The following is a 27,887-nucleotide window of genomic DNA, read 5'->3' as shown; positions in this document are numbered from 1 at the left end:
CCTGGTCCCGCTGCCCGGCGGAGTGGTGGGGTTGGGTGTCCGGTGGGGCTATGGCGAGCGTGGAGCGGGGGCTTGGCCGGGGGCTGTTGCTCCTCTTTTGCACGCTATTGCTGGGCCCGGCCCGCAGCGTCCACATCAAGAAGGCGGAGGCGGCGGCGCCCGGCGAGACGCTGCGGTACCTGCACTCGGCCGAGCTGGGCCAGGCGCTGCAGACGCTGGCGGACGCGGCCCCCGCGGGCCTGGCGCGGCTCTTCAGCATCGGCAATTCGGTGGAGGGGCGGCCGCTGTGGGTGCTGCGTCTGACGGCGGGGCTGGGGCCGGAGCGCGCCGACGAGGAGCCCGGCGGCTCGCCGCTGCCCGGCCGGCCGCAGGTGAAGCTGGTGGGGAACATGCACGGGGACGAGCCTCTGGCGCGGCCGCTGCTGCTTCGCCTGGCCCAGGAGCTGGTGCGGGGATGGGCGAACGGTGAGGAGCGCATCGGCCACCTGCTCAACACCACCGACATCTACCTGCTGCCCAGCCTCAACCCTGACGGCTTCGAGCGCGCCCGCGAAGGCGACTGCGGCGGCGGTGCGGAGGGCGGCAGGGAGAACAGCCGTGGTCGCGACCTGAACCGCAGCTTCCCCGACCAGTTCGGGGTCGCCGAGCCCAACCTGGAGCCTGTGCCCGAGGTGCAGGCCCTCATCACCTGGATGCGCCGCAACAGGTGAGTGCGGCCCGGCCGGGCCCGACCATCCCGCCCTGTTCGCCTCTGCACTGGCACCTTGTGCTCTTAGCACCCAGCTCCGCGCAAAGGGAGACCCTCGGCTCTGCTCCCTGCGGAGCTGAGCCAAATTTCAGCCTTTGCCGTTGTTCCTTGGAAGGGCTTGTGGGAGGGAGGAAGGCTATTGCCAACCAATTTCTCCTCAGCCTGCCTCTTGTCCCGGGTTGGCCTTTTACCGCAGATGGGAGCAATCCTGCACCTAGCAACTGGTGTAACCCTCGTGTGCCAGAGCAGTTTGATGGCCACAGTTTGCTGTGCACCTGCCAAGGAGCTCTGCTAGTTCTGCTGGGCACAGCCTATGCCTTGACCTCCGTGGTCACCTCTGTGCCTTTTTTCAACAGGAGCCCACAGCTGGAAACTCCTCATCCACGTTGTCTTGAGCTTGTCTGGGCTCTTGGGGTCAATAATGCTTTCACCATGAGCTGTGGGATGTTTCAGATATTTGGGGTCAAGTGTATGGCTGGTCAGTGTACAAACACGTTAATGGATAGCTGTGCTGAACAGGGCTGCTCCCTGTCTTTGTGGACAATTCCCTGGATTTAGCAATAGCACTCTGTGCAGCAACGTTTCCAAATACAGGCTCTGCTCCTGTGAGCTCTTCCCCTCTGTCCTCCTGTTGAAGCATGTGGGACCCAGCCCTAAGGACTCATGCTGAGGTGGTGAGAAGGAAGTGAATGGTGGGAAGCTTCTGTGCCCAGAGTGGGGCAGCTCAGGAGGGGAAGATGGCACCTCTGAAACGCAGCTCTGGTTTGGGGCCTGGGGCTGCCCTCGAAAATACAGTGGCCAGGCTGGGGGCACTGTCTCTTCACTTGCTTCATGTTCTTCAGAGAGCTATGGAAGGTCCAAACCACGAAGGTCAGCATGACCAGCTGTTGGAAGTTGTGTAGGAGGAGCCAGAAAGCAAAGTCTGATCCCCTTCGAGCAATGCTGTGAAAAAAGCTGTGGCCCACTTCCCAAAACGGGGACAGGGTGTGAGACACAGAAGGGATGGCTGACAGACACTGGAGCTGTTGGTTGAATCCAGCCAACACAACGTTCAGCATTGTATGTTTGCTCAGGTCAAGGCAGCACCGTTTGCTTGGACAAACTGTTAAAACTTGGTGGATGGTGTGGTGCCCTTGGGCACTACTGCTCCGGAGGAACTGCACCACTAATAGCTTGTCCTGAGGATCCTTTCAGGACGGTTCTGGTGCAGCTGTTTGCACTCAAATCCCTGCAGGCTTGCTGCGATTCCAAATTGGTTTCTGAGGAGCTCATGCATGTTCCTTAATGTCGCTTTGAAAATACCTTGGGCTTTTTGTTGGTTGTTTCTCCAGCGTTTGAGGAGGGATTTGCATGGAAGCCAAGGGTGAAAGGGGAAGGACGTGGTGCTTTGTGCATCCCCCTGCCTGGCAGCGCCCGCCAGCTAATGCTGGTGCAATTGTTAGTCTAAGGTAACCACTGATAGAGAAATGAATGGGCAAACAGAGCTACCTGATTAAAAACCAAGAGATAGAGGCTGTAATGCAATTCCTGTGTGCTGTTTATTAAGCAAGGCACAGGCGTTGGTCACGTTACCTCTGCTCAGAAACTGAATCCCATTTGACTGAAAGAAGAGGAGTGTTCTTCCCCTCAGTGCTGTGCTTGGTGGGAAGAGGAAGGGCAGAGGCAATTACCTTTAGGATTCATCAAAGTGGTTATGCTGCCTGTGAAGAAGTTAAAGTGGGATACAGGGCCTGTCACACTCTATCTTCTGATTTGGGATATTAACAGCTCTGTCACACATCCAGGTTTGATTTATGCAGGTCAGATCTGTTGTTCATACCAGGCATTGCTCAGGGCTTGACAAAGAGCCCTGCTTTATGAGCAGGGCACTGCTTGTCTGTCACAGGATTTGAAAGCTCGGCCTTAGGCTGCCTCGGGAAGGCAGCAGGAAACTTGTTTCATCTCCAGTAATGCCAGATACCTGTTTAGGAACTGAGTAAACCAGTCCTGAGAGTTGGTTTATTACAAGTATCTGCTGACTTCTTCAGCATGCTCCCACTTGACCTTCTGACAGTCCCGTTTGCTGTGTTGGAGGCTGCTGTTAACGTGAGGGGACAGTGTCTCTTTTTGGCTAAGAGTAGCTGACTTGGTGGTGGGCAGAGGTATGTCTGTTAAAGTAGCCTTGGTGCAGCTGCAGCTCCATAGATGTTCTCCCTGCACAAGGCTGGTGGGCATGGTCTGATCCCTTCCTTTTCCAGAGTGTCCTTACTGCTGGGCAGCTTGTCCAGTGAGCACGTTTTGCCTCACTGCTCCCAGGCAGAGGCTCCCGAGAACACGGTTTGGGTGGCAAGGCAGCAGAATAACTGGTTGGGTGGCTGTAGCCAGCTTCCTGTTGAAATTGTTCCACTCTGACTTTTCTCTTTCTTTTTCCTTCCCAACCCCAGGTTTCTGCTCTCTGGCAATCTTCATGGTGGTTCAGTGGTTGCAAGCTACCCCTATGATGACTCTCCCACGCATAAGCTCTCAGGAATCTACAGCAAATCTGCTGACGATGAAGTGTTCAAATACTTGGCCAAAGCTTATGCCTCCAATCACCCCATAATGAGAACTGGCAAACCCAATTGCCCTGGTGAGGAGGGAGAGACCTTCCAAGATGGTATCACAAATGGTGCCCACTGGTATGATGTAGAAGGTAAGAGATGCAGAGTTGGTGAATCTCTCGAGCTGTGCTGGTTCACCTAACAGTGTCTTACAGAAATAGTTTCTTGCTCCCACTGAGAACTGATACCACTGGCAGTGGTGATTATCACAGAGGGAAGGACGGTGGTGAAGCTGTATTTTTAGCTTTGAATGTGTTCTAGCAGCTTGAAATGAAGGGAGGTGGCATCGTGGGCACACCAGTGAGTGCTTGATGAGTCACAGCTTGGGAGATGTTCACAGGGAACAGATCACAGAAACTGGAGAATTTTTCCTGATCTTCTTAGATGCTGGAGAGTTATCCTGCATGTGGGAGGCTTTGTTTGCCCAATGAACTCTCATTAGGTCTCTGGTTGGTTACTACATTTTAATACAGGAAAGGGGGAACTATTGTTTAAGGAATTAAACCAGTGCCAGTATTCAGAGAGGTTTTTATAACCTCTAAACTGGTAATTTTGTAAATGATTCCAGCACAGCCTGCTGTGAGACTGCAAAGGGTGGATGTGTGGTCTGAGCTAACGTGACTGCTCTTGCTGGAAGTGGAGCAGGCAATTTTTCTAGGAACTGCTCTGCTGCTAGAGCTGTGCAGATTGTGGCAACCAGTACAGCTTGTTCTCATCCACCAGTATGGCAGGATCTAGAAAGGACCTGAAGTTCAGTCTGCTGGGGCCTCTAGGAAAGCTCCCGATTCCTCCATTGGGCATTGGGGATGATCTGAATATAAGCAACTTACCTCCTGGAGTCTCCACACTGCCCTTGTAAAGGTGGCTGGCCTGGCTCAGCCAGGCACTGGGCTGCTCTGTGTGTTGGGTTTGATGAAAATGGGATTTAAACAGCAGCTTGTAATCAGACACTCTTGTGGCAAGGCTCTGTGGGCTGGTGGAAAGAGAAATCTTGGCCATGTGATGAGGAGTTGCTCCGTTGCCTCATCAGTGATGTTGTGCTGCCATGGCCTCGGCAGACAGCGCAGAAACTTCTCTGGCGAGGGCACACTGAGAACCTTCCATGAGAGATCTGAAGAAGTTGTGTTGGTGTTCTGTGCCCAGCTTGCCCTGCTTTCCCTGATGGTAGGGCTGAGAGATGATGGCAGGAGTGCTGAGCAAGCAGGTGATTTTCCTTCAGAGCTCACAGCTTAACAAATCCCAATAAGACAGCATCTTTCCAGAGCATGGGCTTTGGAACCGAGTCCTGTGTTAACCCCGTACCTACCTTGCCTGGCAAGGGGAGAGGAGGATTTGTAACTGAGTCTGAACATATCACCTGTGTAGTGGAAGAGGAAGTTTTGATTTCAGTGGTGTCTGAATCACTCCCCAGGATTTCACTGATCAAATAAGATGTTGTTGTGTTCAAATAACATGCAGTTTTATCTTTTCTTGAGTGGCTGTCTCCTTCCCCCCCCACACCCTATTGAGCACACCAGCCCTGGTGTTTGCTGGCTCAAGGTTCACTGTGCTGCTGTGGAAAGTCCAGGAGGAGGAAGGTTTATGTAATCTGGTGAATTTGTGTATGAGGGAACAGGATATCCTGGATGATCTGTGCTGCCTTGTTCTGGTGGCAGTTGTAATCACAAACATCTCGGTTGGGTGGTTTGTTAGCTTCAGCTCTAAGGTTTTCTGCCCTTGTAATGAAGTGGGATGGGTGTGCTCTGAAGGGAGGGGGCTTCAGAGCTTTGGGTCTGTGTGCCCTTGCTCCCAGTAAGCAGCATTTTTGGCTGCAGCATTAACTTTTTCATCCTTCTGCCAGGAGCTGATGCACGTGGGTAGTGGCTGTGGCACCGGTGCCCCAGCCTTTGCTTGCAGACCAGAGGTTTCACCTCTGCCACACACTACTTTCTTTTCACAAGAAATGGCATGGTGTGAACTGTTTGCTCTGTGCTGCTATTGCTGTGGGTTATATTCTGGCCAATGGCCTCCAGCTTCCAGCCCCAGGGGAAATAAACCCTTCTGCTGTGACAAGCCACAATCTGGGGCTCAGCGCTGCAGGCGATTCAGGGGCAGAGATTACAGAGAGTGACAGTGGCTCTCAGGATGGAGCACTGCTGAGACTGGCAGAACTCTGTGGTTTCTCCCCAGAGTGGTAATTTCCATTTTACTATTATTAAAGGTGCACAGGTGGAGGGCAAAGGCAGCCTGGGAGCAGTATGCAGCCTGAGGAGTTCACATAAAGTGTAACCCACAGGAGCTGAGATCCAGGGAAGCACACAGGTGAACTAACAGATACCACAGAGGCCAGTGCACGTGTGTTTTGGTGGTGTGTGAAGTGACTGTGTCCCTTCAGGGCCTTGGGTGTTAACATTTATTTTTGGTAGTGGATGAAGAGCAGGCAAAGGGGGGTCAGTTGTACACCATGTGTGACGGAAGCACCAAAACCATGGTGGCTGCATTGAGTCACCTGACTCATTCAGCTCTGTGCCAAAGGCTGCTGAGGCTCATACTGGGACCAGAAGGGCATTCCCAGTGATTGCAGAGTTTAAATGTGTGGTAAAATGGGGCTGGGGAAATCCCAGTACGCTGTGGGAGCTCCTAGGGCTGAGCTCTAGAGATAACCAGAGCATGTGGTTCTGTGAACCCTGCAAGGTATGCTCCTGTGGCCTGCAGATCAGGTTGTGCCAGCAGAGGCTGTGGGCTCCGGGTGAGCTAAAGCCAGAGAAAACAAAGAAATGAGAACATAATGTCTCAACAGGTGGAAATTTTCCTGCCACATTTTATCGTGTGAAATCAACATGCTGGAAAACCAACTGCTACAGGTTTCATTGTCCCACAGTTAGCTGGTTTAGGCTGGTGCCAGACCCCATTAACTTTCATTTGCATTTGCAAACAGTCTCTTATGTTTGTCCAACCAAGGTGGCAACTGCAAACCATTGGAGTAATTGTTAAGGTCAAGTGTGCAGAGGAAGATGGCTCTCTGCCAGACAGCCGAATTGGCCTTCTGCATTCCAGCTGCTATAGATAAGCAGGATTGTGACTGGGATGCCTTTTGGAGGCTCTCTCTGTGGTACATGCTCCTACTCTTCCTTCCTTTTTAATATCTGAGGGTTTTAACTACTGAGTGGCTGGTTCAGATGATGAAAATACATGCAAGTCTGAGCTGGTCTATGGTCCAGGAGTTGCTTGGAAAGTGGTTAAGAAACTGCTTAAGTCTTATCTGTGGGAAGGAAATGCTTGCCCTTAGCTCAGTTCAGAAACCAAATTTGGTGTAACATTCAGAAGGGTATTGTGTGGGCAGCCTTGGAAGGTCTCATTATTAGCAGTCTCTTCCTAAAGTGATTTTCCTTGCTAGTTTGACTCTGATACTGAAGTGTTTGAGGTGTTTCTGGTGTCTGCCAGAAGGCACTTCTCAGGTTGGAAGTGGCTTGAGGCTATGTGTGAGCTTTACTAGGTTGTTTTGACTGTGCCTATGAGCTGCACTGAGCTTCCAAACAGCCTTTAGTGGCATCAAACCCAGAGCAGTTAAAATGAGTGCTGATAACAGTGGGTGCTCGTGACATTGCTGTGGTGGCCTCAGTTTCCTGGGCATGGCAGAAGGCACAGTGTGAGCTCTGGGGGAAGCTTTCAGCCCTGTCTTTCTGGCATGTGCACAATTAGCTGCCCTTGGGTGCTTAAGAGTTTCCATAAAATTCTGTTCCAGTGCTCTCTTGAATCTCGAGGAAAGCATTGCCTTGGTGGTTTGAAGGTCTGACAAGCTCTTTTCGCATCTACCATGAACTGCTGGGTGGCTCTGTGGTAGTGCAGCTCTTGGGAGGACTCTGCCCTCCTGTTTGAGAGGGCTCCAGCAGGGCTGTGCAGCCCTGGACTCAAACTTCAACCCACGCTGGGTTTAATGATTGCAGATGAATGGATCCAAACACGCCTCCCCCTCTTTGGTGCTGCTGCTGGTGCTCACCCGCTCTCATGCTGGGAGACAATCAGGTCTGTCCCCAGAGTAAGCAACTTGTGCCACAGATTTAATCATGTCTCTAGCTTGCTTTGTGCCATCTGCTCTCTGCAGGGCAGACACTACCATTTTCCTGCTTTAACTTAGCTGCAGGTCTCTTATCTCCCAGTGTCTGCTCCAATGAAAGCTGGGATTGGAGAGGTCTCTGCATAGTGCAGTTTGGAAGTAGAGTCCTTCCTGGTTGGCCTGGAAGGCTTTTCCTGGCACATGGTGTGTTCATGGTATCTGAATCCCCGGGCTTGACTCTGGGGAACTGCATTCTCCTGTTGCCTGCCTGGTTTGGGCTTGGCAGGGAGCAGAGATGTGTGGACTTTGCAGCACTTGTGGTGTTGAGAGGTTGGGGGTCCTTGCCTGAAGTGTGGTGCTGATGCTCAAGGAGTGAGACCGAGCAGGAGATGGGTTTGTTCTGAGTGGTTTTGTGACCTTCTGCCAGCCAGGGGCTGACTTGTTGTGATTGTAGGCTGCTCACTTCTGCTGTGCTTTGATCACTGGTAAAGTAGATCTGGAACTTCACTGGGAGGTTGGAACTTTGGGCAGTGTGGGCTGACAGACACATGGGATTAAAAAATGCTGGAGTAAATCCAGCGAGTTATCCCAGCTCCTACCCAAACAGATAGGTGGAGTAGAGGCAGTGTACTCTGGCAGCCTTGGGTGTGCTTTTTCTCCTCTGCTCCTTGAATGTAGTGCTGTGTACAGGCCTCTCTCTACATCTCCAGATCTTCTGCATAGCCAGGAAAGGCTGTGCAGAGGGTGTGTGGCAAAAATACATGATTCCATATGCTATAAAAATAACTCTCCTGCTTTGCAGGGCTGTGTGAAGGCCAAATATGTGCAGCAGATACAATCCAACTTCCCAAGCATGCAACAAACTATTTTCTCAGGGAGTTTTAACAAAAATTGATGCAGCAAGCTCCAGTTTAGTCTGTTGCTGCTCTATTATGGGTGAGCATCTGTCCTAAATTTCTTTTGAGTGGCAGATGAAGCACTAAATATGCTCCCTAATGGCTCTGGTTTAGTATGGATGTTTTCAAATGCATTAGTGCCCTGCTCTAACAGATGGCTATAGGCTGGCAAAGTGGTTCAGTCTGCGTGGCCTTTCCTGGCAAGAGCAGCCTGCTGTGGGTTACTTTTCTGAGCCTGGTAACAGGAGCTGCATAAAACTGAGCATGTGTCACATTCACAGGCCTCGTTCCTCTAACCTCCAGAGTGGAGTCTGAGAGTTTTGAAGTCCTCAGACGCTTTTTGGCCCCTTGTGCTGGCCAGAAAAGTCTCTTTCCTGTTTTGATCTCAGCCCATGCACAAGCTGCAATGCTTTTTCTGGCAGCAAGAGACACTTGCTTTGTTACAAAAAGAAGAGCTTCGTGTGCCCTTAGCAGGCCCCCAGAGGAGCTGAGAGGAACTGGGATGTCTTTGATGTGGTACCAGCCCACATCTTCCCAGGGTTCAGTTCTAAATCCTACTCTCTGCTGCCAGTCCATCTCTGCTTCTCCCAAGTGCAGAGTGGGGCTGTTAAATTGAAAGCAGTGCTCCTTGGCTTTGGGGGACCATGTGTGCTTACACCCACCCTGTTTATTCTGGGCCTCCTCTGCTTGGTGAAGTGCTGCTGGTAGCTCTTCCTGGCTGTGTGTTGACAAAGCCTCTGCAAATGCCAGGTAGTGCATTTGCATCGTGGTATTGATCTGTTCTGGTGGTCAATTGGCAGCACCCTGGAGGGTGCTCCTTTTGTGAGTGATGAGGAAACTGCTCAAAGCAGGTGAGGTCTACTAGCACAGCACTGACATGGCACTTGGGTGGGCAGAGCAAGGGATGGGAGTATGAAGTCTGCATATCTGACAGGTTTGTGTGCTGGGGTGCTGCAGGCTGGTGCCATGATGTGGCACAAGCTGTCTTATGCTTTCACAGAATGTTTGGGGTTGGAAGTGATCTTTGGAGATCATCCAGTCCAAGTCCCCTGCTAAAGCAGGGTCACCCAGAGCAGATTGTCCAGGATCATGTCCAGGCAGGTTTCACATCTCTCCAGAGAAGCAGGCTGCATAGCCTCTCTGGGCAGCCTGGTCCAGTGCTCTTGTCACCCTATGGCATCCTCCTGAAGTCTGCATCTGCCTCCTGCAAGCCAGATACAGAGCTGTGCCATGACAGATGGGCTTCTGAGAGCCACTTGGACTCCTCTGCTCGTCCAGAAGACACCCATTTCCTGGGCCCCTGTGTCCAGCTGACACTGATGGTGTCATTCAATTGGTGTATGGAGGGCTTTAGATTAAGTGGTCACAGGTGCTGCTGTGGAGGTTGGGATGGAGCCATCTAGGAAGTGATGGCAAGGCCCTGGCACAAGGCCAGGGCACACCAGTCTGTCTGGATTGTAACTGAAGAAGGTTGTGTAACCCAGAAGATACCATCAGGGTGCACAAAACTTACTGTGGTGTGTTTTCCTTACTGACACAACTGCCTGTTCTGGTGGTGGGAATGATCCTTTCATGTGGCCATGACATCTGGCTACAGTCATGTGGTGGGACTTGGAAATCTGTTTCACAGGCTTGTGGTGGTCTTGGAATGCTCTTTTTTTGCTATTGAAGATTGCTGTGAATGTTTAGAGGGCTGAATATTTGCAGTCCTCAGCAGCATGCTGAAGTCTGAGCTCCAGATTGTGAGTGTTGATACCTGAGGTACCTGCTGGTACCTGATTCATTCTTGTTTGAGAAATGGGTTTGCTTGCTGAGGGTTGAAGGTAAACTTCAGCAAATGGGGTCAGGACACTTGCTGGAGCAAGGTGACCTTTCTGATTTGTAACTGGCTGTAGTTTCTCTGAAAGGTAAGAATAGCAGGATGAGCTTAATGCTGAGAAAACAGCTCTCTGCAATCCTGTTTTCTGGTGCTCACAGAGGTTTGGCTGGTTTAACACTAAGCTGGCAAGCTGTCCCTGGGTACTGCAACATCCTTAAATTGAGACTGCAGCCTTAAAGAGGAAATGTGGGAGGAGGCTGGTGCTTGGCTGCAGGGCTCAGGGAAGAGTACAGGTTTCCCAGTTGGGAGTTCCTCAGGTGGCCAAGCCTGTGTTCAGTTCTCCTCTTGCAGGACCTGGTTGCTGCAGGGTCACAGGAGTCCTCAGCAGAGAGGGAGGCATCACTGCCTTCCCAGATCAAGAGGAGAGTTTCCTGCATGTGACTTGCTGCAGTTCATTGCATGCTGTCACCATATCAGACCTTGGCAGACTTTCTGCTCTGGCTGAAGTCAAGTAATGGAGACCTTCAGATAAGGAGTTGGAGGAAAAGAGCAGCTGAGGAAGTAGAAAAGGGGAAGAATTGCTGCTATGTCATTCAGAGTTTGTGTAGATCTTTTTGAAAGAGCAGCAGTGTGATCTTTGAAACTGATTCCACCATGCAGATTTGGGCTGCCACCTCCCAGTCCAGTGTGTTCTGCTGGATCAGACCTGAAGCTCACTCTGAGTGGAGTAACTTCTCTTCAGGGAGACCTCCAAAGGTGACTTGGAGCAGGTGGTGAAGGACTCAACTGCAGAGATGTTCAAGCTCTGTTGTGCCTGCCCTGGCACACTGGATTTGTAGTGTCTGGAAGATGTCTTCACAGTAAAACGAACCGGTGTGCATTGTGCTGCTGGCTTCAGCTGACAGAGCAGCAGGACCAAGGGGCTGTCACCTTTGAGGTGTCTGTGGCTGGTTTTAATGGCACAGTGTGCTGGTTACTGGGAGAAACAGAACTTCCCAGCACAGACTCTGGCAAAGATCTGATCTGACTTTATTTTTCTCCTAAATTATTCACTCCAGAGCGAGGTGGTGAGGTGGTGTGGGGAGCTGAAAACCAGGGAGAGCTGTGTCCTGTGGAGAGATGTCTGTATGTTGCTCTAAGGACATGTCTGCTTCATTCTCTCAGGTGGGATGCAGGATTACAACTATGTGTGGGCCAACTGCTTTGAGATCACGTTGGAGCTGTCCTGCTGCAAATACCCTCCGACCTCTGAGCTTCAGCAGGAGTGGGAGAACAACAGGGACTCTCTCCTTGCTTTCATTGAGAAGGTAGCGTGGGGCTGGGACGGGACGTGGGGGCGGCAGCTGTGAAACCTCCGTGTCTGTGGTGGGCTGAGAGCTCCAGCTTCAGCTGTTCTTGTGGCTTTGTTTGCTGCATGTGGTGACACAACAGCTGCAGTTGCTGTGCAGAGGTCTGTGGCTACAAAGCTGACCTGTGGTTCTACCACAGTTCCCACATCCTCCACGATAGCAGAGCTCTGCTCAGAGGGGCCTCGTGGGGTTTGTTGTGAAGTAGAGGGGACCAGATCCGAGTACTGCAGAGCATGGCCTTGGTGCCATGAATCTCCAGTGATGCTGAAAAGCACCAACACTGCTGAGAATCCTCTGGCAGGCTGTCTCCAGATGCTCATGTGTGAGTTGAGCAGGGCACAGTTTACACTGGGAAAGGAAGCAGCTGCGTTTTGCCCCTCAGGATGACCCATGTCCCTGCCATGTTCATATCCTGTGCCCATGTTGATGAAATGGAGGATTTGTTGGAGAGGATCAATTCTGAGGTCTTGCTGCCTTCCCAGGGCATGCTGGAATTCCTGTCAGAGAATCATAGAAATGTTTTGGTTGGAAGAGACCTTTAAGGTTATCTAGTCCAGCCTTGGACCCAAGAGCAGCGTGGCTGGCAAACCATGGCTCACAGTGCCATGTCCACATGTTTCTTGAGCATCTCCTTGGGGGGTAACTCTCAGCCTCCCCGGGCAGCCTGTTCCAATGCCTGACCACTCTTTCAGAAAGGAATTTTTTCCTAATACCCAACCTAAACCTCCCCTGGCACAATTTCAGTCCATTACCTCTCATTCTGTCACCTGATACTAGAGAGGAGAGACCAACCCCCAGCTCACTGCAGCCTCCTTTTGGGGAGTTGTAGCTTTCTCACCGCCTGGCAGCTGCCCTGCTCTGCTTCATTGGAGGACCGGCAGAGAGGTATTGCTGGCTGAGGACACAGCTCCCCTGACGTTGCCTGTCTTCAGTCAGGCTCTTGCATTGTTCTCCTCAGGTCCACATGGGTGTGAAAGGCTTTGTGAGGGATGCAGTCAGTGAGGCTGGCCTGGAGAACGCCACCATTGTTGTTGCTGGGATCGCTCACAATGTCACCGCGGGAAAGTTCGGCGATTACCACCGGCTGCTCGTGCCTGGGACCTACAATGTGACTGCACTTGTGACAGGGTAAGGGCTCTGTGGCAGCCTGTGTCCACACTGCCAGCTTCTTGTGTTCCTTCACTTGATTTCTTCCCCCAAAGCAGCTTGTTGTGTATGTAAGGGGTCTGGCTGGAAGCTGCAGCAGTAAATCGCTCCAGCATAGAGCTGCAGCTGTGTTTGTTCACCCTGTGCCCCACTCCAGTGCTGGCTGCATGGCATTTCTGTCACCTCTGCTTGGATGAATGTGCATCTTGCTTCTTGGGCAGAGGGGTTGCTTCAGTTAAGAGTTTGTGTTGCCTCAAGTCTAGGTGTGAACAGCCCCTGAGATAGCCCTAGGAGATGCCTGAGGCTTCTTCCCCAGCCAGTCTGTGAGCAGGAACTCATGCCTCTGTGACACAGCAAGGGCAGTAGTGTGGTTGGGTCCAGTGGCAGTGGGACAAGTCCTGTCAGCTGCTTCCCTGGTGAATCTTTCAGGTGGTTGTTAGCATCCCAGTGTGTTTGGGTTGGGAGCAGGAGGCTGGAGTGGTGGGCAGGCTGCAGGTGGCTTTGGCCTGTGTTCTGCAGTCTCCTTGCTGAAGCCAGGTGTGCTTACTTATTTTACAGTTATGCACCAGTGACCAAAGAGAACATTGAGGTGAAGGAGGGAGAAGCAACAGAAGTGAATTTCTCCTTGCAGCCAACAGTAAAGCCGCCGGCTCGTAACGTCACGCAGGTCACAGCACCGCCGGCTCCTGCCTCTACCATCACCTCCAGCCCTGTGCAGGAAGAGGTGCCCAGCCCAACCCCTCTCCATCAGCCCATCCAGCCTGTGGACTTCCGCCACCACCATTTCTCAGACATGGAGATCTTCCTGCGGCGCTACGCCAACGAGTACCCCAACATCACCCGCCTCTACTCCGTGGGCAAGTCGGTGGAGCTGCGGGAGCTCTACGTGATGGAGATCTCGGACAATCCTGGTGTCCATGAAGCAGGTAACCTGGGCAGTCCTCTGTAGCAAGACACTGGTGACAGGCCATTTGCTCTGGGAGATGGTGGGCGCAGGAAAAAAGTTTAGAGCTGGCACCTGTCTGAAGAGAGGCCAAACTGCACCTTGCGGTGTCCATGCTAAAAAGACACGGTGCAGTGGGTGGCACTGCTGTGAGTTAAAGTGTTGCTGGGGGCATCTGCACTGGTTTTGGAGCTCTGGGGACAGAAGGACTTAAGGGACTTCCCTGAAACAGTGTTTGTTCTTCCTGAGTGTCATGGGAGCAGTAGGGTCAGTTTTAGATGTGAATGCCCTACAGCTAGCAGAAGGACCTGAGAGAGCCATGCTCGGGGTGGTGACATGCCTCTAAGCTTTAGTGGTAGTTACAGTTCTCCTTGGCCATGTGCCTGCAGGTGAGCCAGAGTTCAAGTACATTGGTAACATGCATGGGAATGAAGTTGTGGGTCGAGAACTTCTCCTGAACCTCATCGAGTACCTCTGCAAGAACTTTGGCACAGACCCTGAGGTCACTGACCTGGTTCAGAACACACGGATCCACATCATGCCTTCTATGAACCCTGATGGCTATGAGAAGTCCCTGGAAGGTATTGCTGTCTGTGCTGAAATATCTGTGGGGTTTCTAGCTCTGAGAAAAAACTTCTAGGTTCAAGGTACCTCCCTGAGAGATCTGGAAGCCTTCTTGGAGCAGAAGTGCTTTCTGCACAGGGAAGTTGGGAAGGGACTGAGCAGATGGACCATGCATAGCAGGATGTGGGTGGTTGACTGATGCTTGAAGCTGTTGGAGATAGCTGTATGCTTCAGCAGGGCTATATGCTGCCCCTCTTTGGGTCCCCTTATGGTTGGTGGCTATCCTAAGGCTTATTTTAAACCAAGACATTCCTTTGACACAGCTCATGCTTGCTGTGCTTCACTCCATGCTTAGTCACATGTGATGGGAGAGCCAGGCTGTCTGCAGAGCCCTTGTCCAAGCATAATACAGACTTTCTGTCATGATGTTGAAATTGGCAGAAGCATCCTTCAGGGAAGTCCTTAAATCTGCGTGGCTCTTGCAGATTGGCAGAGCAGAGTCTGTCCAGAATGATTTATCTGGAAGCAGAGCTCTGCTTGGGTTTATCAAAGAACTTGCCCAGCTGGTTTGAGAAGGTGAGCTCTGAGGTTTCTGTGGTTTTGGCATCCAGCTGCTGGGATTGTTGGTGGTTTGCTGCCTTTCTGCTGGCTGTGGCCTGCCCCTGCAAACACCCACTGGAAAGGGCCCTTGGGACACCTCTGTGCCCCCAGCAGGCCCGTCCTGAGGGAGAGCATGGGGATCCCACCACTCTGGGGTGCAGGAAGCCAATTCTGTTGTGCTCTCTGCTGTTTTTCTTCAGTTGATAGCTGTTAGCTCTGTAGTAAGAGGATGAAGCCTCTGCCTGGCAATGGGAGCTTGCATAGGTGGCAAGCTGGAGCATGTGTTTGACTTTCAGGAGACAGAGGAGGCACTGTGGGCAGGAACAACAGCAACAACTACGACCTGAACCGGAACTTCCCAGATCAGTTCTTCCAAGTGGCAGACCCTCCACAGCCAGAAACTCTGGCTGTCATGACCTGGTTGAAGACTTACCCATTTGTGCTCTCAGCAAACCTGCATGGAGGTATGGCAGCCAAACAGAGCTCCTTCCTTGGCACTGAGAGTCAAGGGGTGAGAGTTTGCAGAGGGATATTTCTGTGGTGTTCTGAGAATGACCTGAGGAGCTCTCTCAAAGAGCTCTCTGCCCTGAGCATGGCAGGAGAGAAGGCAGACAGATTCCTGCATCAGGGATGAGGCCATTTCCAAAGAGCCTACACAGAAAAAGGAGTAAACCAAACCTTTTGTTTGTGCTGCTGGAAGGTGGATCAGAGGCTAGAAACAAAGGGGGAGAGCCACGTTCCCAAGCACATTTGTAGGGAGTTGAAGGGGCTGTGGGGAGGATCCCAACCACTTCTCTGAAGGGAGGATGTGGAGTAGTGAGCTCATTGCCTGCTGGGAGATGGGGATGGGCTGCTGCTCAGCTGCTGGGAAGGTGACAGAGTGCTGTGGCTGGTGCAGGCTTTGTAGCATTTATAAAACGAAGGGAGCCAGGTCTGATCCTGAGGGTTCCCTGCCCTGCGCTGCATGGCGGAGCTGTGAAATTTGCTGTAATTTAATTATCTGCTTGGAGTGATCTCAATTAAGTCTCTGCATTACAGCTTATTCCCCAGACAGTTTGTCTGCTGGCTGGTAGCTGTGGTAACTTGCAGGTGGGAGCTTGCTTCGTTTTGTAGTGCAGAAGCAGCGTGTGTGTGGGTATGAGGGGGCTGGCAGCTCGCCAGCAGCAGTGGTGTCTGGGGTTCCACGGTGCTATTAGTACAACTTGCTTAGGGAAAGCTTCAGTCAGCCAAAGATGTTACAGGCAGTGCTTGCAGTAAATTCCAGAAGGCTGGAAAATCACAACAGTTGGGGCATGTGCTAGGAAATTCCTTCCCTTGCTTTCTCTCTTCTGTGAAAGTGATTATTATGAGGTTGTGCTCATCCCTCCTGTGGGGAGGAGCCAAACCTTCGATGTGTGCTGGCTTGGGTTCACCTTCCCAGATGGGTGTGGTCTTAGCTCTTCCTGTGCCTTGTGTTGGCTCTTCTAGCCATTTGTGTAATGCCAGTCTGGAGAAACAGGAGACTTGGCACCCTGGAGGAAAAGCAAAACTTCCTCTGTTAGGCTGAGGGCTCGCTTGGGAACTGTGCAAGTCAAAGCTTGTTTCCCCTGCAGGCTCTCTGGTGGTTAATTACCCCTTTGATGATGATGAACAAGGAATAGCCATATACAGTAAATCCCCAGATGATGCTGTGTTTCAGCAGCTGGCACTTTCCTATTCCAAGGTAACTGTTACTCTAACAGGAAAGCAGGCACATCCTGCTGGATTCACTCTTGATGCTGCCAGGAACCTCCTGAGCAGCTGGTAGGGGAGGGCACAGGTACTGTGGGTGTGGGTGCCTGGTGTTGCAGGCACATTAGAAGGGTGCTGTGGGAGGCTCTTGTTCCATGGGTGGATGTCCAGCATGTTTTGTGTGCAGGCACTGCAGGAGGAGTGCTCTGGGTGGGCATGGGGGCCAGTGCTCTGTGGGGTGGTAGGAACTGCTGTAGCCAGGCTGGGAGGAGGGCAGGGATGTGTGTGGGTTGGGTGTGGGTGCAGTCTGTTTGTGCTGCAGCCATACAAACACGTGTCCACATGCACCCTTGTGGCTGGTTACCCCAAGTGTGTGACTCACGTTAGGAGAAAAGTGCCAGTGGCTGTCAAGTGCAAGCTCAGTTTCACATGTTGCATCCTGTTTTTAGGAGAACACCAAGATGTACCAAGGAAGCCCTTGTAAGGATATGTACCCCACTGAGTACTTCCCACATGGCATCACTAATGGTGCTCAGTGGTACAATGTGCCAGGTAAGGTAGGCCCTAAGGCTTTTTACACTCTTTAACTTCAAGTTAGTGTGAGAGCACCTTCAAGAATTTAGTCTGATCAGTCACACACTCTGCATTGGTCAAGCCCAGACTGGGCCTTGGGTGTCTTTTATGACTCTTCAATAATGTACCCAGATAAAGTTATTCCAGGGGGAAGGAATTTACAGTGTCATTTTTCTGGCTATTAGCAAAATGGTTTCATAACATTTTACAGCACTAGATGAGTGTGAAAGGCATTTACAAGAAGGGTGACTATTGGTCTGCTATTTTGTCACCCCTTTGAAGCTTGAATCTTGCCCTGTGTAAAAGCTTTGGCTATAAAATGTGTGCTGTGGTTTGTCCTTCAGCTTTCTCCCTGTCCTGGTTTGAGCTGGACTGCATTCCACCATCTGATAGGGTTTGGTTTTGGGGAGGGTGGGGTGTTTACTCTGAGCTGTGGTACAGCTACCTTCAGGAGACCTTATCACAACTTTTTTCATTCCTATTGTAGGTGGGATGCAAGACTGGAATTACTTAAATACAAACTGCTTTGAGGTGACCATTGAGCTGGGCTGTGTGAAATATCCAAAAGCTGAGGAGCTGCCAAAGTACTGGGAGCAGAACCGCCGCTCCCTCCTCCAGTTCATGAAGCAGGTGAGACTCTTGGAGCCAAGCAATTGCATGAGCTGCCTCTGAGGTTTGCACTAGAGGTGCCAGAATGAGCAGGCTAATTGTGGGCTGAAGCAGGCACTGCTTCCTGACTAGACTTGGGTACCTGCTCCATGGAAATCATCCCCATCCAAACAGCATAGAATTAACCAGGTTGGAAAAGACCTTCAAGATCAAGTCCAACCTATCAGCCAAGACCATCTAATCAACTAAACCATGGCACCAAGTGCCTCATCCAGTCTCTTCCTAAACACCTCCAGTGATGGTGACTCTACCACCTCCCTGGGCTGCCCATTCCAATGGCCAATCTTGCTGTGAAGAACTTCTTCCTAACATCCAGCCTAAACCTCCCCTGGCACAGCCTGAGACTGTGTCCTCTTGTTCTGGTGCTGGTTGCCTGGGAGAAGAGACCAACCCCCACCTGGCTACAACCTCCCTTCAGGTAGTTGTAGATATCAATAAGGTCTGCCCTGAGCTTCCTCTTCTCCAGGCTAAGCAACCCCAGCTCCCTCAGCCTCTCCTCACAGGGCTGTGCTCCAAGCCCCTCACCAGCTTTGTTGCCCTTCCCTGGACACGTTCCAGCAACTCAACATCTTTTCTAAACAGGGGCCCAACAGGTCTCAACTCCTCTCCCCTTCTCAGCATACCAGAGATCTGTATGGAAACAGCAGCCAGGTGTAGGCTTGTTATTTACCATACCTTGGTTGTCCCTAGGCTGGAGTGGCCTTTATGTGCTGTTCCCACCTGAGTCCATGGCTGGTGGCGGTGTTGTGCACCTGGGGCATGCAAACAAAGGTGTGGAGCAGAGTGTGCCATAGTGGCACCCTGAGCCAAACAATTGCTCATTGTACTCATCAGGTGATCTTTCTTCATGCCAGATACTGTGTCTAACCTGAACCTTTTTTGGAACATGTTGCTCCTCTGGGACTGCTGAACCTCTTGGGCTGGGGGCTGGTGGGCTTTGGGGTGGGGTGGGAGCCGAGTGAGGGCTGGCACTCAGCAGGGCTGTGGGTCTGTGTGCAGGTTCACCGTGGTGTCTGGGGGTTTGTGCTGGATGCTACAGACAAGAGAGGCATTCTCAACACCACCATCAGCGTTGCTGACATCGACCACCCAGTGACCACCTCCAAGGACGGAGACTACTGGCGCCTCTTGGTCCCAGGGACCTACAAAATCACAGCATCTGCCCGAGGGTGAGCGAAGCCATGGCACAGGGAGCAAACAGCTGCATGAGTGACTCCCCAGACAGAAGTAGGCCCAGAGTGTTTCTTTTGCCTGCTGGCCTGTGCAGAATTAGCAGTGTAATGCTACCTTCATGTACCTGCTCACTTGGTATGCAGTCCAAATCTTGCCTTAGTCTGGAGGTGGTGTGAGGATGGAGTTGATAACTGAGTGTCTCTAAGGGAAATTCTCTTGCAGGCAGCTACCCACAGAAATGACTTCACTTCAGCTGCTGCCCAAACATCTGTGTTACAGCAGCCTGACTTGTCCTGCCAGTCTGTCTCACAACCCTGAAAACATCTCAGCAAAAAGCAGCTCAGTGACTTGTTGAGCCCTAAGCTGCTCCCTGTCCTCTTACCATTCCCTTGTCCCTTTGAAATGTTCTTACTCTTCATTTCTATGCTTCTGACATTTGGCTGGGAAGCAGTAGCAGTCCTGTGTGAGTGTCTAGTCAGAAAAGAGAATGGCTTGTGGTGAGATCTTGAACCCCTGATGTTTCCTTGTGCCTTTTTGTCCCCTGTATAGGTATGATCCAGTCACTAAGATGGTTGAAGTTGGCAGCAAAGGTGGGGTGCAGGTGAACTTCACTCTTAAGCGGACAGACATCAAAGTGGAGGAGGGGAAGGTGCCAGTCGTGAACACTCCAGACACCAGCGACCCCAACGAGAAGGAGTTTGAGACCCTGATCAAAGATCTCTCTGCTGAGAATGGCCTGGAGCGCCTCCTGCTGGCCTCCTCGGGGAACGTCTCTCCCTATCGGTACCGCCCATACAAGGACCTCTCCGAGTTCCTCCGAGGCCTCTACCTGAACTACCCACACATCACAAACCTCACCAGGTGAAAAATCAAAGCAGCAGTGCTCAGCTCCTCCCTGAGCTGTGGTAGGGACATAGTGAAATGACAAACCGGGAATGCAGTGCAGAGGAGGGCAGTTTGTCCCTCCTGTGCCCTTGTCCCTCCTCTTCCCTGTGATGCCTGAGTTTTGGGGGAGCTCTACACGGAAGGGTGTGGTGGCAGAGCACTGGCTGCAGGCACTCACAGATGCATCTATGAGCTTTTTTCTGAGACATCATTTTACTGACTTTAAATCCATGGTGCTGTCAGTTCCCCAGGGGTGCATGGGACTGGCCAAATTCCTGAGTTTCTGCAGATACCTCTCCCCCATGCTCTCTGTTTCCTTCCTTTTCCAAATCCTTTCTGACACCCATTCTACTAAAAAGTCCCGGATGAAATTTGACTTGCAGATCTCAGATGGCCTTTTTATTGTCTGCCTTCAGAGTTTAATCCAGTAGTGTGCCCTGTTTGACTTAGCCTGCCCTGAGCCACCGCCTCTGCCTTCCTGCAGGAGACCAGCTGTTGCAGTCCTCTGCTTGTTTTTGTGACCTGTAGCCCTTCTCTTCTGTCAGCTTCAGAAAGCAGAAATCTCTTTGTCCCAGGACCTCGTTTGCTTGTTGTCACCAGGCACAACATGCTCATGTGCTGTCCCCACTGGTGCCAAAGCAGCTTTTCTGATCTGTAGCCTCTATTGTCCTTCCAGTTGCTTCAGCCCCAATTGTGTTCCCTGCTTTGCTTACATTGGGTTTGCTAGCTTAATGTCATGTTTGTAGCAACAGCTTCTGCATTAGTGGGAACAATCTGAAGCAGAGATTTTTGTCCTCTGCTTCAGGTGCTTTATAAATTGGTTTGATGTCCAGATGTATCCTGCTCTGAAGGCAATGAAACAAACCCACAGCAAACACCACTGGAAACACAGAGGCATGTAGCAGTTGCACATTTGTCCTGATGTCATGGGCTATATGGAGATACATAGAGCACTGGGTGTTCTGTGTGTCTGGGCCTGGATACATCCTTTCACAGATGCTTGTGCTCAGACTTGATGCTGATAGCGAATTCTGCAAACCTTTTCCCACGTGGTTGTGTTTTGCGTGTTGCTGGTCTCTGCAGCCTCCTCGTGGGGGTTGGCAGCAGTTCTTCTCCACACTGGGCTTTCCCCATAGGCTGGGGGTAGGGCTGTGCTCCTGACCTGACGTGCTGGCTTCTCGTTCCTTGGCAGTTTGGGTCAGAGCGTTGAGTTCCGCCAGATCTGGTCCCTGGAAATCTCCAACAAACCCAACCAGTCGGAGCCCGAGGAGCCCAAGATTCGCTTCGTTGCTGGTATTCATGGAAACGCTCCTGTTGGCACAGAGCTGCTCCTGGCACTCGCAGAATTTCTCTGCATGAACTACAAGAAGAATGCTGCTATTACAAAGGTGAGGAGCCCAGTGCAAGGCAGCCCTCCAGCTGCATCCTGAGTCGGCAGTGCTCGCTGGGAGAGACTTTCCTTAACACAAGCTTGCGGCTTGCCGCGACCCTGTGCGTAACAGGGAGACGTTATGAGATCCATGAGGCAGGTGGGAATCTCTCAGTGCAGTTACTAGGATGAGATGCAGGCAAAAGAGATGTGTGGAGAATGAAGCCCAGCAGTTGCACTTCATGTACTGTTTCTGCTCCTCTCGCTCAGCTGATTGACCGAACGCGGATTGTGATTGTGCCTTCCCTGAACCCAGACGGACGGGAGATCGCCCAGGAGCGAGGCTGCACCTCGAAGATAGGCCAGAACAATGCTCATGGCAAGGACCTGGACACAGACTTCACAAGTAAAGCAACCCAGAGCAAAGCAGTGTGTAGTGTCCATGTAACAATGTAGGCTGCTGCAGAAGTCTCCTGCTGGCTGCTCTAGGGCTGGATGTAGTTGTTTAGGTCACAGGGGTCTGCCTGTCCAGAGAGCTTGGGCAGCACAGCTGCTGGGAAGCTTCCAAAGCTGGGTCCCTCTTATAGCTGGTAATTTATAGTCTTATTTGCAATGAGGTCAGACAATACCTGCTGTATTTTTCCTGTTAATTAATGTCTTTCAACCCCCACTTCTGAAACATGCCCTCTGGTCAGGCTCCCCAGACACAAATCTCCTTTTTTATCATGCTTTTCTGGTTTCCATGTAACTGCTTGCTGTATCCATAGCACTGTGTCAGTGCATGCCCACCCTTCCTGGGGACAGTGGCCAGGTTTGGCTGAGATCATCCCAAATGCTTTCTTAAGAAAACGTTAATTCTGTGGCACTGGGGAGAGCAAGCACCCAGGCAATGCCCCCTGCATCACAGGAGCAAATAGCTTGAGGAAATAGTGAGGTCATATTTGTCGAGCTTTGCACAGGAATTCCTCCCATGGGTAGTGTGGACTAGGTGCTTAACTTAATCTGTCAGGTGCAGCTGCTGAGATCTGGCAGATGCAGCAGACAGTTTCAGACATAAACAAAGAGGGATTTCTGCTGGCTGCTCAAACAGCAGAGGAAACTCTTCTCAGTTCCCTTTTCTGTTTGTTCTTCTGATTTACAGGCAACTTCTCCAGGTACTCAGGGACACGAGAGCCTGAGACCAAAGCCATCGTGGACAACTTGATACTGAAGCACGATTTCAGCCTCTCAGTTGCACTGGATGGAGGATCTCTGCTTGTCACTTACCCATATGATAAGCCAGAGCAGACAGGTATGACTGCCTCCTCCAGGGCCTCACATGCTGCTAGCCTTGGGCTGTTCCTGCAGAAGTTCATGTGACCATGTCCTGTAAGAGCTTTTTGTGCTGGTGGTGTTCTGCAGCCTCCTTTTGTGTTCAGCCCTTTTTTACATGGAGTTTACAGACTGTTTAGAAAAGCCTAACAGGATTCAGCTAGGCATCAGAACACTTACTTTTCCTACAACAGTATTCCAGCATTTCCTCTGCCAGAGGCAAGCTAAAGTCTGCTTTTGCTCTCACCCCTTAGTGCTGGAGGAAATGTGGAATGCTCATCTAGCAGTGTGTGTCACTGTTTCATACAGGATCAAGGGGTTCAAATGGGAATCTGCCTCTCCAGTGAACAGGATTTGTACTCTAAGTCTCACTTTCCTCTTTGTAGTGGAGAACAAAGAAACATTGAAGCATTTGGCATCTCTGTATGCAAACAACCACCCGCTGATGCACTTGGGCCAGCCAGGCTGTCCAAATAAGTCAGGTAAGTTTGGTTAAATCCTTTAGCCCTGCTGTCAACTGATGCTAGACTCTGCTAGGAGCAGACCTGCCTGACAGCTGTGTTCTTGCTTTCACAGATGAGAATATTCCTGGTGGTGTGATCCGTGGCTCCGAATGGCACAGTCACTTGGGGAGTATGAAGGTACTTCACCACAGCACAAACCTTTCCATCTCTGCTAAACAAGCATTTAAAAGCATATTTGTTCTGGTGGTCTGGGCAAAACTTCCCCCACCTCCGGCTACACCTTGGAAAGCTTTTCAACACCACCTCTTCTCTTGTAACTGTGGGTTTGGGTTTTGCAGGATTTCAGCGTTACCTTTGGCCATTGTCCCGAGATCACCGTTTACACCGGCTGCTGTTACTTCCCCAGTGCAGGACAGCTGCCCAGCCTGTGGGCAGACCACAGGAAATCTCTCCTCAGCATGCTCGTGGAGGTGAGCCACAGCCTGTGGGAGGATGTTCTGGCAAACAGTGAAGGTAGCAGGCAGGGTGGGGAGGGGGAGAGGCGGAGAACAGCACGGAGAGGCTTTGTGGTTTGGTTGGTGCTGTGTAATTGCAGGCAGACATAATTTAAACTGTGTGAGGAGCAGATTTGACAGGCAGCAAGTGACCAGGAAATGTGTTGACACAAGAGTTTGATTATGGGGGTCAGGGATGGAGAATGGGCTCTATTTTGAGAGGAAGATTAGATCTTTTTTTTAGTTGTAAATGTGATGTATGCTTGGATCTGAACACCAAGTGTTTGAAATGCTTTATTTCAGGTTCATAAGGGAGTCCATGGATTTGTCCAAGACAAGAGTGGCAAGCCAATTTCTAAAGCTGTCATTGTTGTTAATGAAGGCTTGAAGCTCTGTACTAAAGAAGGTGGCTATTTCCACGTGCTCCTGGCTCCAGGTCTGCATAACATCGATGTGAAGGCCAATGGGCACCAGACAAAACATGTCAAGGTATACATTGGAGGTGTTCCCTCCACTCCCAGTCATATAAAGGCATCTCTGTTTGGGGTCTGTTAATCAGCTGTCTTTAGGCCCTGCATATGTGCCCAAGGTAGCTCTTTTCTGCCTTGATTCAATGGATGGGGAAGCTTTTCCCAGCACAGCTGCGTTGTCTTGAGCAGTAGCTTTGCTTTCCATTGCACTTGGCTTTGGCATCTGCCCAATCCTGCCCTGGTCAGCAAGTATCTCCTTTGTCTGGTCAGCCAACAGAGATGAAAGCTCTGAGATGGTCTGAGCTCTTGGGTCTTTCTGCAGGTCTTGGTTCGTCCTGATGCTCCCAGCTCCGTGCTCATTGTGTTTGACACAGAAAACAGGATCTTTGGTCTGCCAAGGGAGCTGGTTGTAACTGTTGCAGGTAAAGTGATGCTTTTGATCAAAGCTCTGATCTTTGCTTTCTGTGCCCAGTTCATGCTGCCAATGACCCTCTTCCTCACTGAACTGGAAAAGCCATCTCCTCCTTTCCCTTCTGAACAATTTGCCCTTGCAAACTGGTCTAAAAACCCTTGGATCTGGTAGTTCTGGGCTGGTGGATGGGAGGGAGGAAGCACAGAGTCTTGCAGGGGTCTGAAGTATCCAAAATGGATTTTGAGATGCCTGGAAAGGGGAGAGCCTGTTTGTGTGTAGAGCTGTAAGCTAGGAGATCCTCTCTTCCCCACAGTTTCTGAGTGCTGTAAGTTTGTTATTTTGGGTTGGGTTGTTGTTGTTTATATAGTTTAAAGCCAGTGGTCTGCAGAGATGCTCAGTGATGTGATCCCTGATGGTGAGCACAGAGCAGTCCTGCTCTGGGAGCAGCTTTCTTGCATGCTCTGTTTTGTGTGGCCTAGGAGGAAGGAGCAGGGTCACAGTGCAGTGAGGAAAGTGGTTGCGACTGTAGAAGGGAAGACAGATGGTGGCAAGACTATGAACCTCTGGGGTGAATGGGGCATTGACTTAAATGTCTTCTCTCTGGCAGGTGCAAGTATGTCTGCTCTGGTCCTCACAGCCTGTATCATCTGGTGTGTCTGCTCAATTAAGTCCAACAGACACAAGGATGGCTTCCACCGCCTCCGGCAGCACCACGACGATTACGAGGATGAAATCCGCATGATGGCCACTGGCTCCAAAAAGTCCCTTCTAAGCCATGAATTCCAGGATGAAACAGACACTGAAGAAGAAACACTGTACTCCAGCAAACACTGACAACCCCCCCTGGGCAGGAGAGGAGGTTCCCATGGACTAGACTGGGTGGGGAGGGCGATCCCTGTGGTTCAGTTCTGAAACGTTAGCTTGCAGGATGTGTCCTCCAGAGGCGTGGGTGGCAGCTCCCAGCTTCCCTCTATTTGCTGTGTTCCTATGGACCTGAAAATCAGTGGGGGTTGGAGGCTAAGGTTGTGATTGTTACATTTTTGAGTCATGATCTGGAGGTTCACGTGACACTGTTGGAAAGGCAACTTAACAGGGTGGCCGCATTGCACTTCCCCAGCATCTCAACACCAGTGGACAGATGGTGGGGAAGTGCCCTAAGACCGGTGTGGAGTTGTCGATGCAACACTCCAAAGCAGTTTCTCTACCTGTTTTGATTTCATGTTTCCCACTCCTTACTTGGGAGAAGCCAGATCCTTCACTTGACTCCATGTTCTGCAGAGCAGCCCTTGGAAAAAGGCCAAAAAGAAAAACAAAGTCCTTGGTTCTCAGCTGCTTCCTTGGAGCTTCTCCCCACTCTGAGGTGCTGTGGCCTGCTACGATCTGCTGTGGTTGTGGAGCACCTCTGTGTTGCTAGTTCTGGGCAGTGACTTGGCATCCTGAAAGCTGGGGCAGATGACGTCCGTTCTTGACGTGGGCTGGAGAAAAGAGCCAATGTTGGGGCTTTAGTGAACTCTGACAAAGTTCAGCTGCTTGCCAGCTCTGCAGTACTGCTGTTTCTCACTTCTGGGGAAGAAAGAACCTTTATCCCCATCACACCTGGTTGCTTTTCATTTGTGTAGCAGACTTGGCCTTGGGGGTCTCACGTTAGTGTTACAGCAACACAGTGTCTGTAAGAGCAACTGAAGGTTGTTCTGAGCAAATGGACAGACTGATTGTGATGGGTACTGTAGAAGAGCAGTTGGTTACAGACTCCCCCTGACCAGTTTTGCTCAAGTCCTCCACTACTCAGGAGGAAACAGTGAAATCTGCTTTGTATTTGAGCATTATTGGAGCAGCAGGGAGAGGCCATGGGAGAACCTATGGCCCAACTTACCTCTTGGCACCATTTGCCATTGTCCACATAATACCATTTAGAGATCAGAGCACTTTGGAAACAACTTCACATCAAGCTCTGGTGGGTGCAGGCATGAAACTGGCTTGCTGGTTTGGCTCTGTTTACTACAGCATCCCTGAAGTACGTAGCAAGAGCTCCACCTTCTTGTGTCTGCAGCTGTGTGCTGCTGTGGAGCATGAGGGAGGGCTGAAGGGGAAGGGAAAAACAGTCGAATTCTGGTTTGTAGCACTTGGCAGGAAGTTGGAAAGGGGAACCACAATGTGCATCCCCTAGACATAAGGGATTTTGGGGCAATAGAAGGGAAGAATGGCTGAAGTGTTGATTTACAAAGCCTTTATGCACCTCTGATGTTTCTGGGTGGAAGATTTGGGTTAGAATAGGCACTTACTTTCTTGCTGCTCATTTTATTTTCTAATTCTTTCACCACTGACCTGAGCTCTGGGGTGCAGGAGCTTGTTGCAGCAATGTCTTAGGCATCTAGTTTGCTCTGAGCTGATCTGTTCTCCAGCAGCCTGGAGAGGTCCACTAGTGAAACCTGCATGTGGTGTCTGGGGGGAGGATATTTGCACCCAAATGTATGATGGGGTCTGTTCTGCAGGGCTCTGACCTGGTCTGCTTTGAGGAAGCAGCACCGTGGGTTTCCTGTTGAAGACTTTGTGCCATGTCAGCAAGGGAAGGAGGTGACCTGGGCCTCTCTGTGTGGTAGATGCCCTTCCAGAACCACATGCTCTGGCTGTGTTGCTGTGCTCCTCATCTCAGCTGATTTTGTGCAGCTATTTCTAGAGACAAAGCTAACCTTTAGACACCTTCTTGCTGTTCCCCAGGGACTTCTAGTGCAAGAAATGTTATCAGATCTTGCTGGGGAGGTGTGCTGGGAACAGGGAGATAAGGCTGAGCATTCCCCATGCTCCTGTCCTGCATCGCTGCGGTGTGGAAGAGCTGCTTTTGTTTCCTCTGTTGTGCAGGAGCCACGACCATCTCTGTGCCTGCTCCCAGCTCCTCCAGCTTAGCAGGAAATGGGGTTTGGTTTTCCATGTGCAGTAGGCTGCAGAACACAACATGCAGTAGCATTAATTCTGCCTCATCTCCCAGCTTTTCCTGCTTCTGAGAGCTTTAATGAGACACAGCTGGGGTTTTATATTGAAGTGGAGTTTGCAAATGGACTCTGTTTGGGCTTTGTTTGCTGTGGAAGCAAGTAACAGACTGAGCTGGCCTTGCGTTGTCCTACTAGCAATAAGCTGTGTTAGGAGTTGGCCGTTCCCTCTGAGAGTGCATTTTGCAGTTAGCCTGGAGCAGGTGCATGTTTTTAAGGTGAGTGGAGCGAGACATTTTGCAAACGTGTGAGACTTTTCTGCACTCCAGGACCAGGTGTGGTGTCTGGCTCTTGCTCAGCCCCTGCCCGTCAGCGCTGGGGCTGTTTGTTGCCAGCGTGGACGAGGCAGGAGCCTCACCCTGTCTGTCCGTCCAATCGCGGGACAGGGAGCCGGTCCCCGCGGCCACTCGTCCCTGGCGTCTGTCGGTCCGTGCACTGTGCCTTCAAATGTACATTTTTAAAAGGGACTTGAATCGCCTTTTCCTGGAAGTGGGGTGGCGTGAGGTGAGGTCTGGCTCTGCCCTCAGCCGAGCCCCCAGGGTTTTTTTTATCTGTATACCGAGATCAAATAATATGTATAAAACTATTTTGATGTCCACATGCGTTGTGTCATTCTTCCTCCAGCGGCCGGGGGGGGAGCTCCGGGCTGGGAGGGGGATGCGGGGCGGCCGGGGGCAAGCGGCACCCGGC

General features: G+C 51.2%; 1 protein-coding gene across 1 annotated transcript; it reads left to right on the top strand.

Moving 5' to 3' along the window:
• On the top strand, positions 1-27,787 carry CPD (carboxypeptidase D). Its single transcript, XM_054166189.1, has 21 exons — positions 1-706; positions 3,172-3,419; positions 11,243-11,385; positions 12,386-12,555; positions 13,132-13,499; positions 13,906-14,097; positions 14,977-15,144; positions 16,273-16,382; positions 16,840-16,942; positions 17,451-17,593; positions 18,632-18,801; positions 19,355-19,666; positions 20,883-21,078; positions 21,330-21,465; positions 22,201-22,350; positions 22,757-22,852; positions 22,947-23,011; positions 23,173-23,304; positions 23,632-23,817; positions 24,121-24,220; positions 24,818-27,787. The coding sequence occupies exons 1-21, from the start codon at positions 51-53 to the stop codon at positions 25,042-25,044; spliced, it is 4,071 nt and encodes a 1,356-aa protein (XP_054022164.1). The 5' UTR covers positions 1-50; the 3' UTR covers positions 25,045-27,787.
• The last annotated feature ends 100 nt before the right edge of the window (positions 27,788-27,887 follow it).

Source organism: Dryobates pubescens, chromosome 13 (genome assembly GCF_014839835.1).
Source record: "Dryobates pubescens isolate bDryPub1 chromosome 13, bDryPub1.pri, whole genome shotgun sequence".
NCBI lineage: Eukaryota > Metazoa > Chordata > Aves > Piciformes > Picidae > Dryobates > Dryobates pubescens.
The sequence above is the reverse complement of the archived record's forward strand: the minus strand, read 5'-3'. Positions and strand labels throughout refer to the sequence as shown.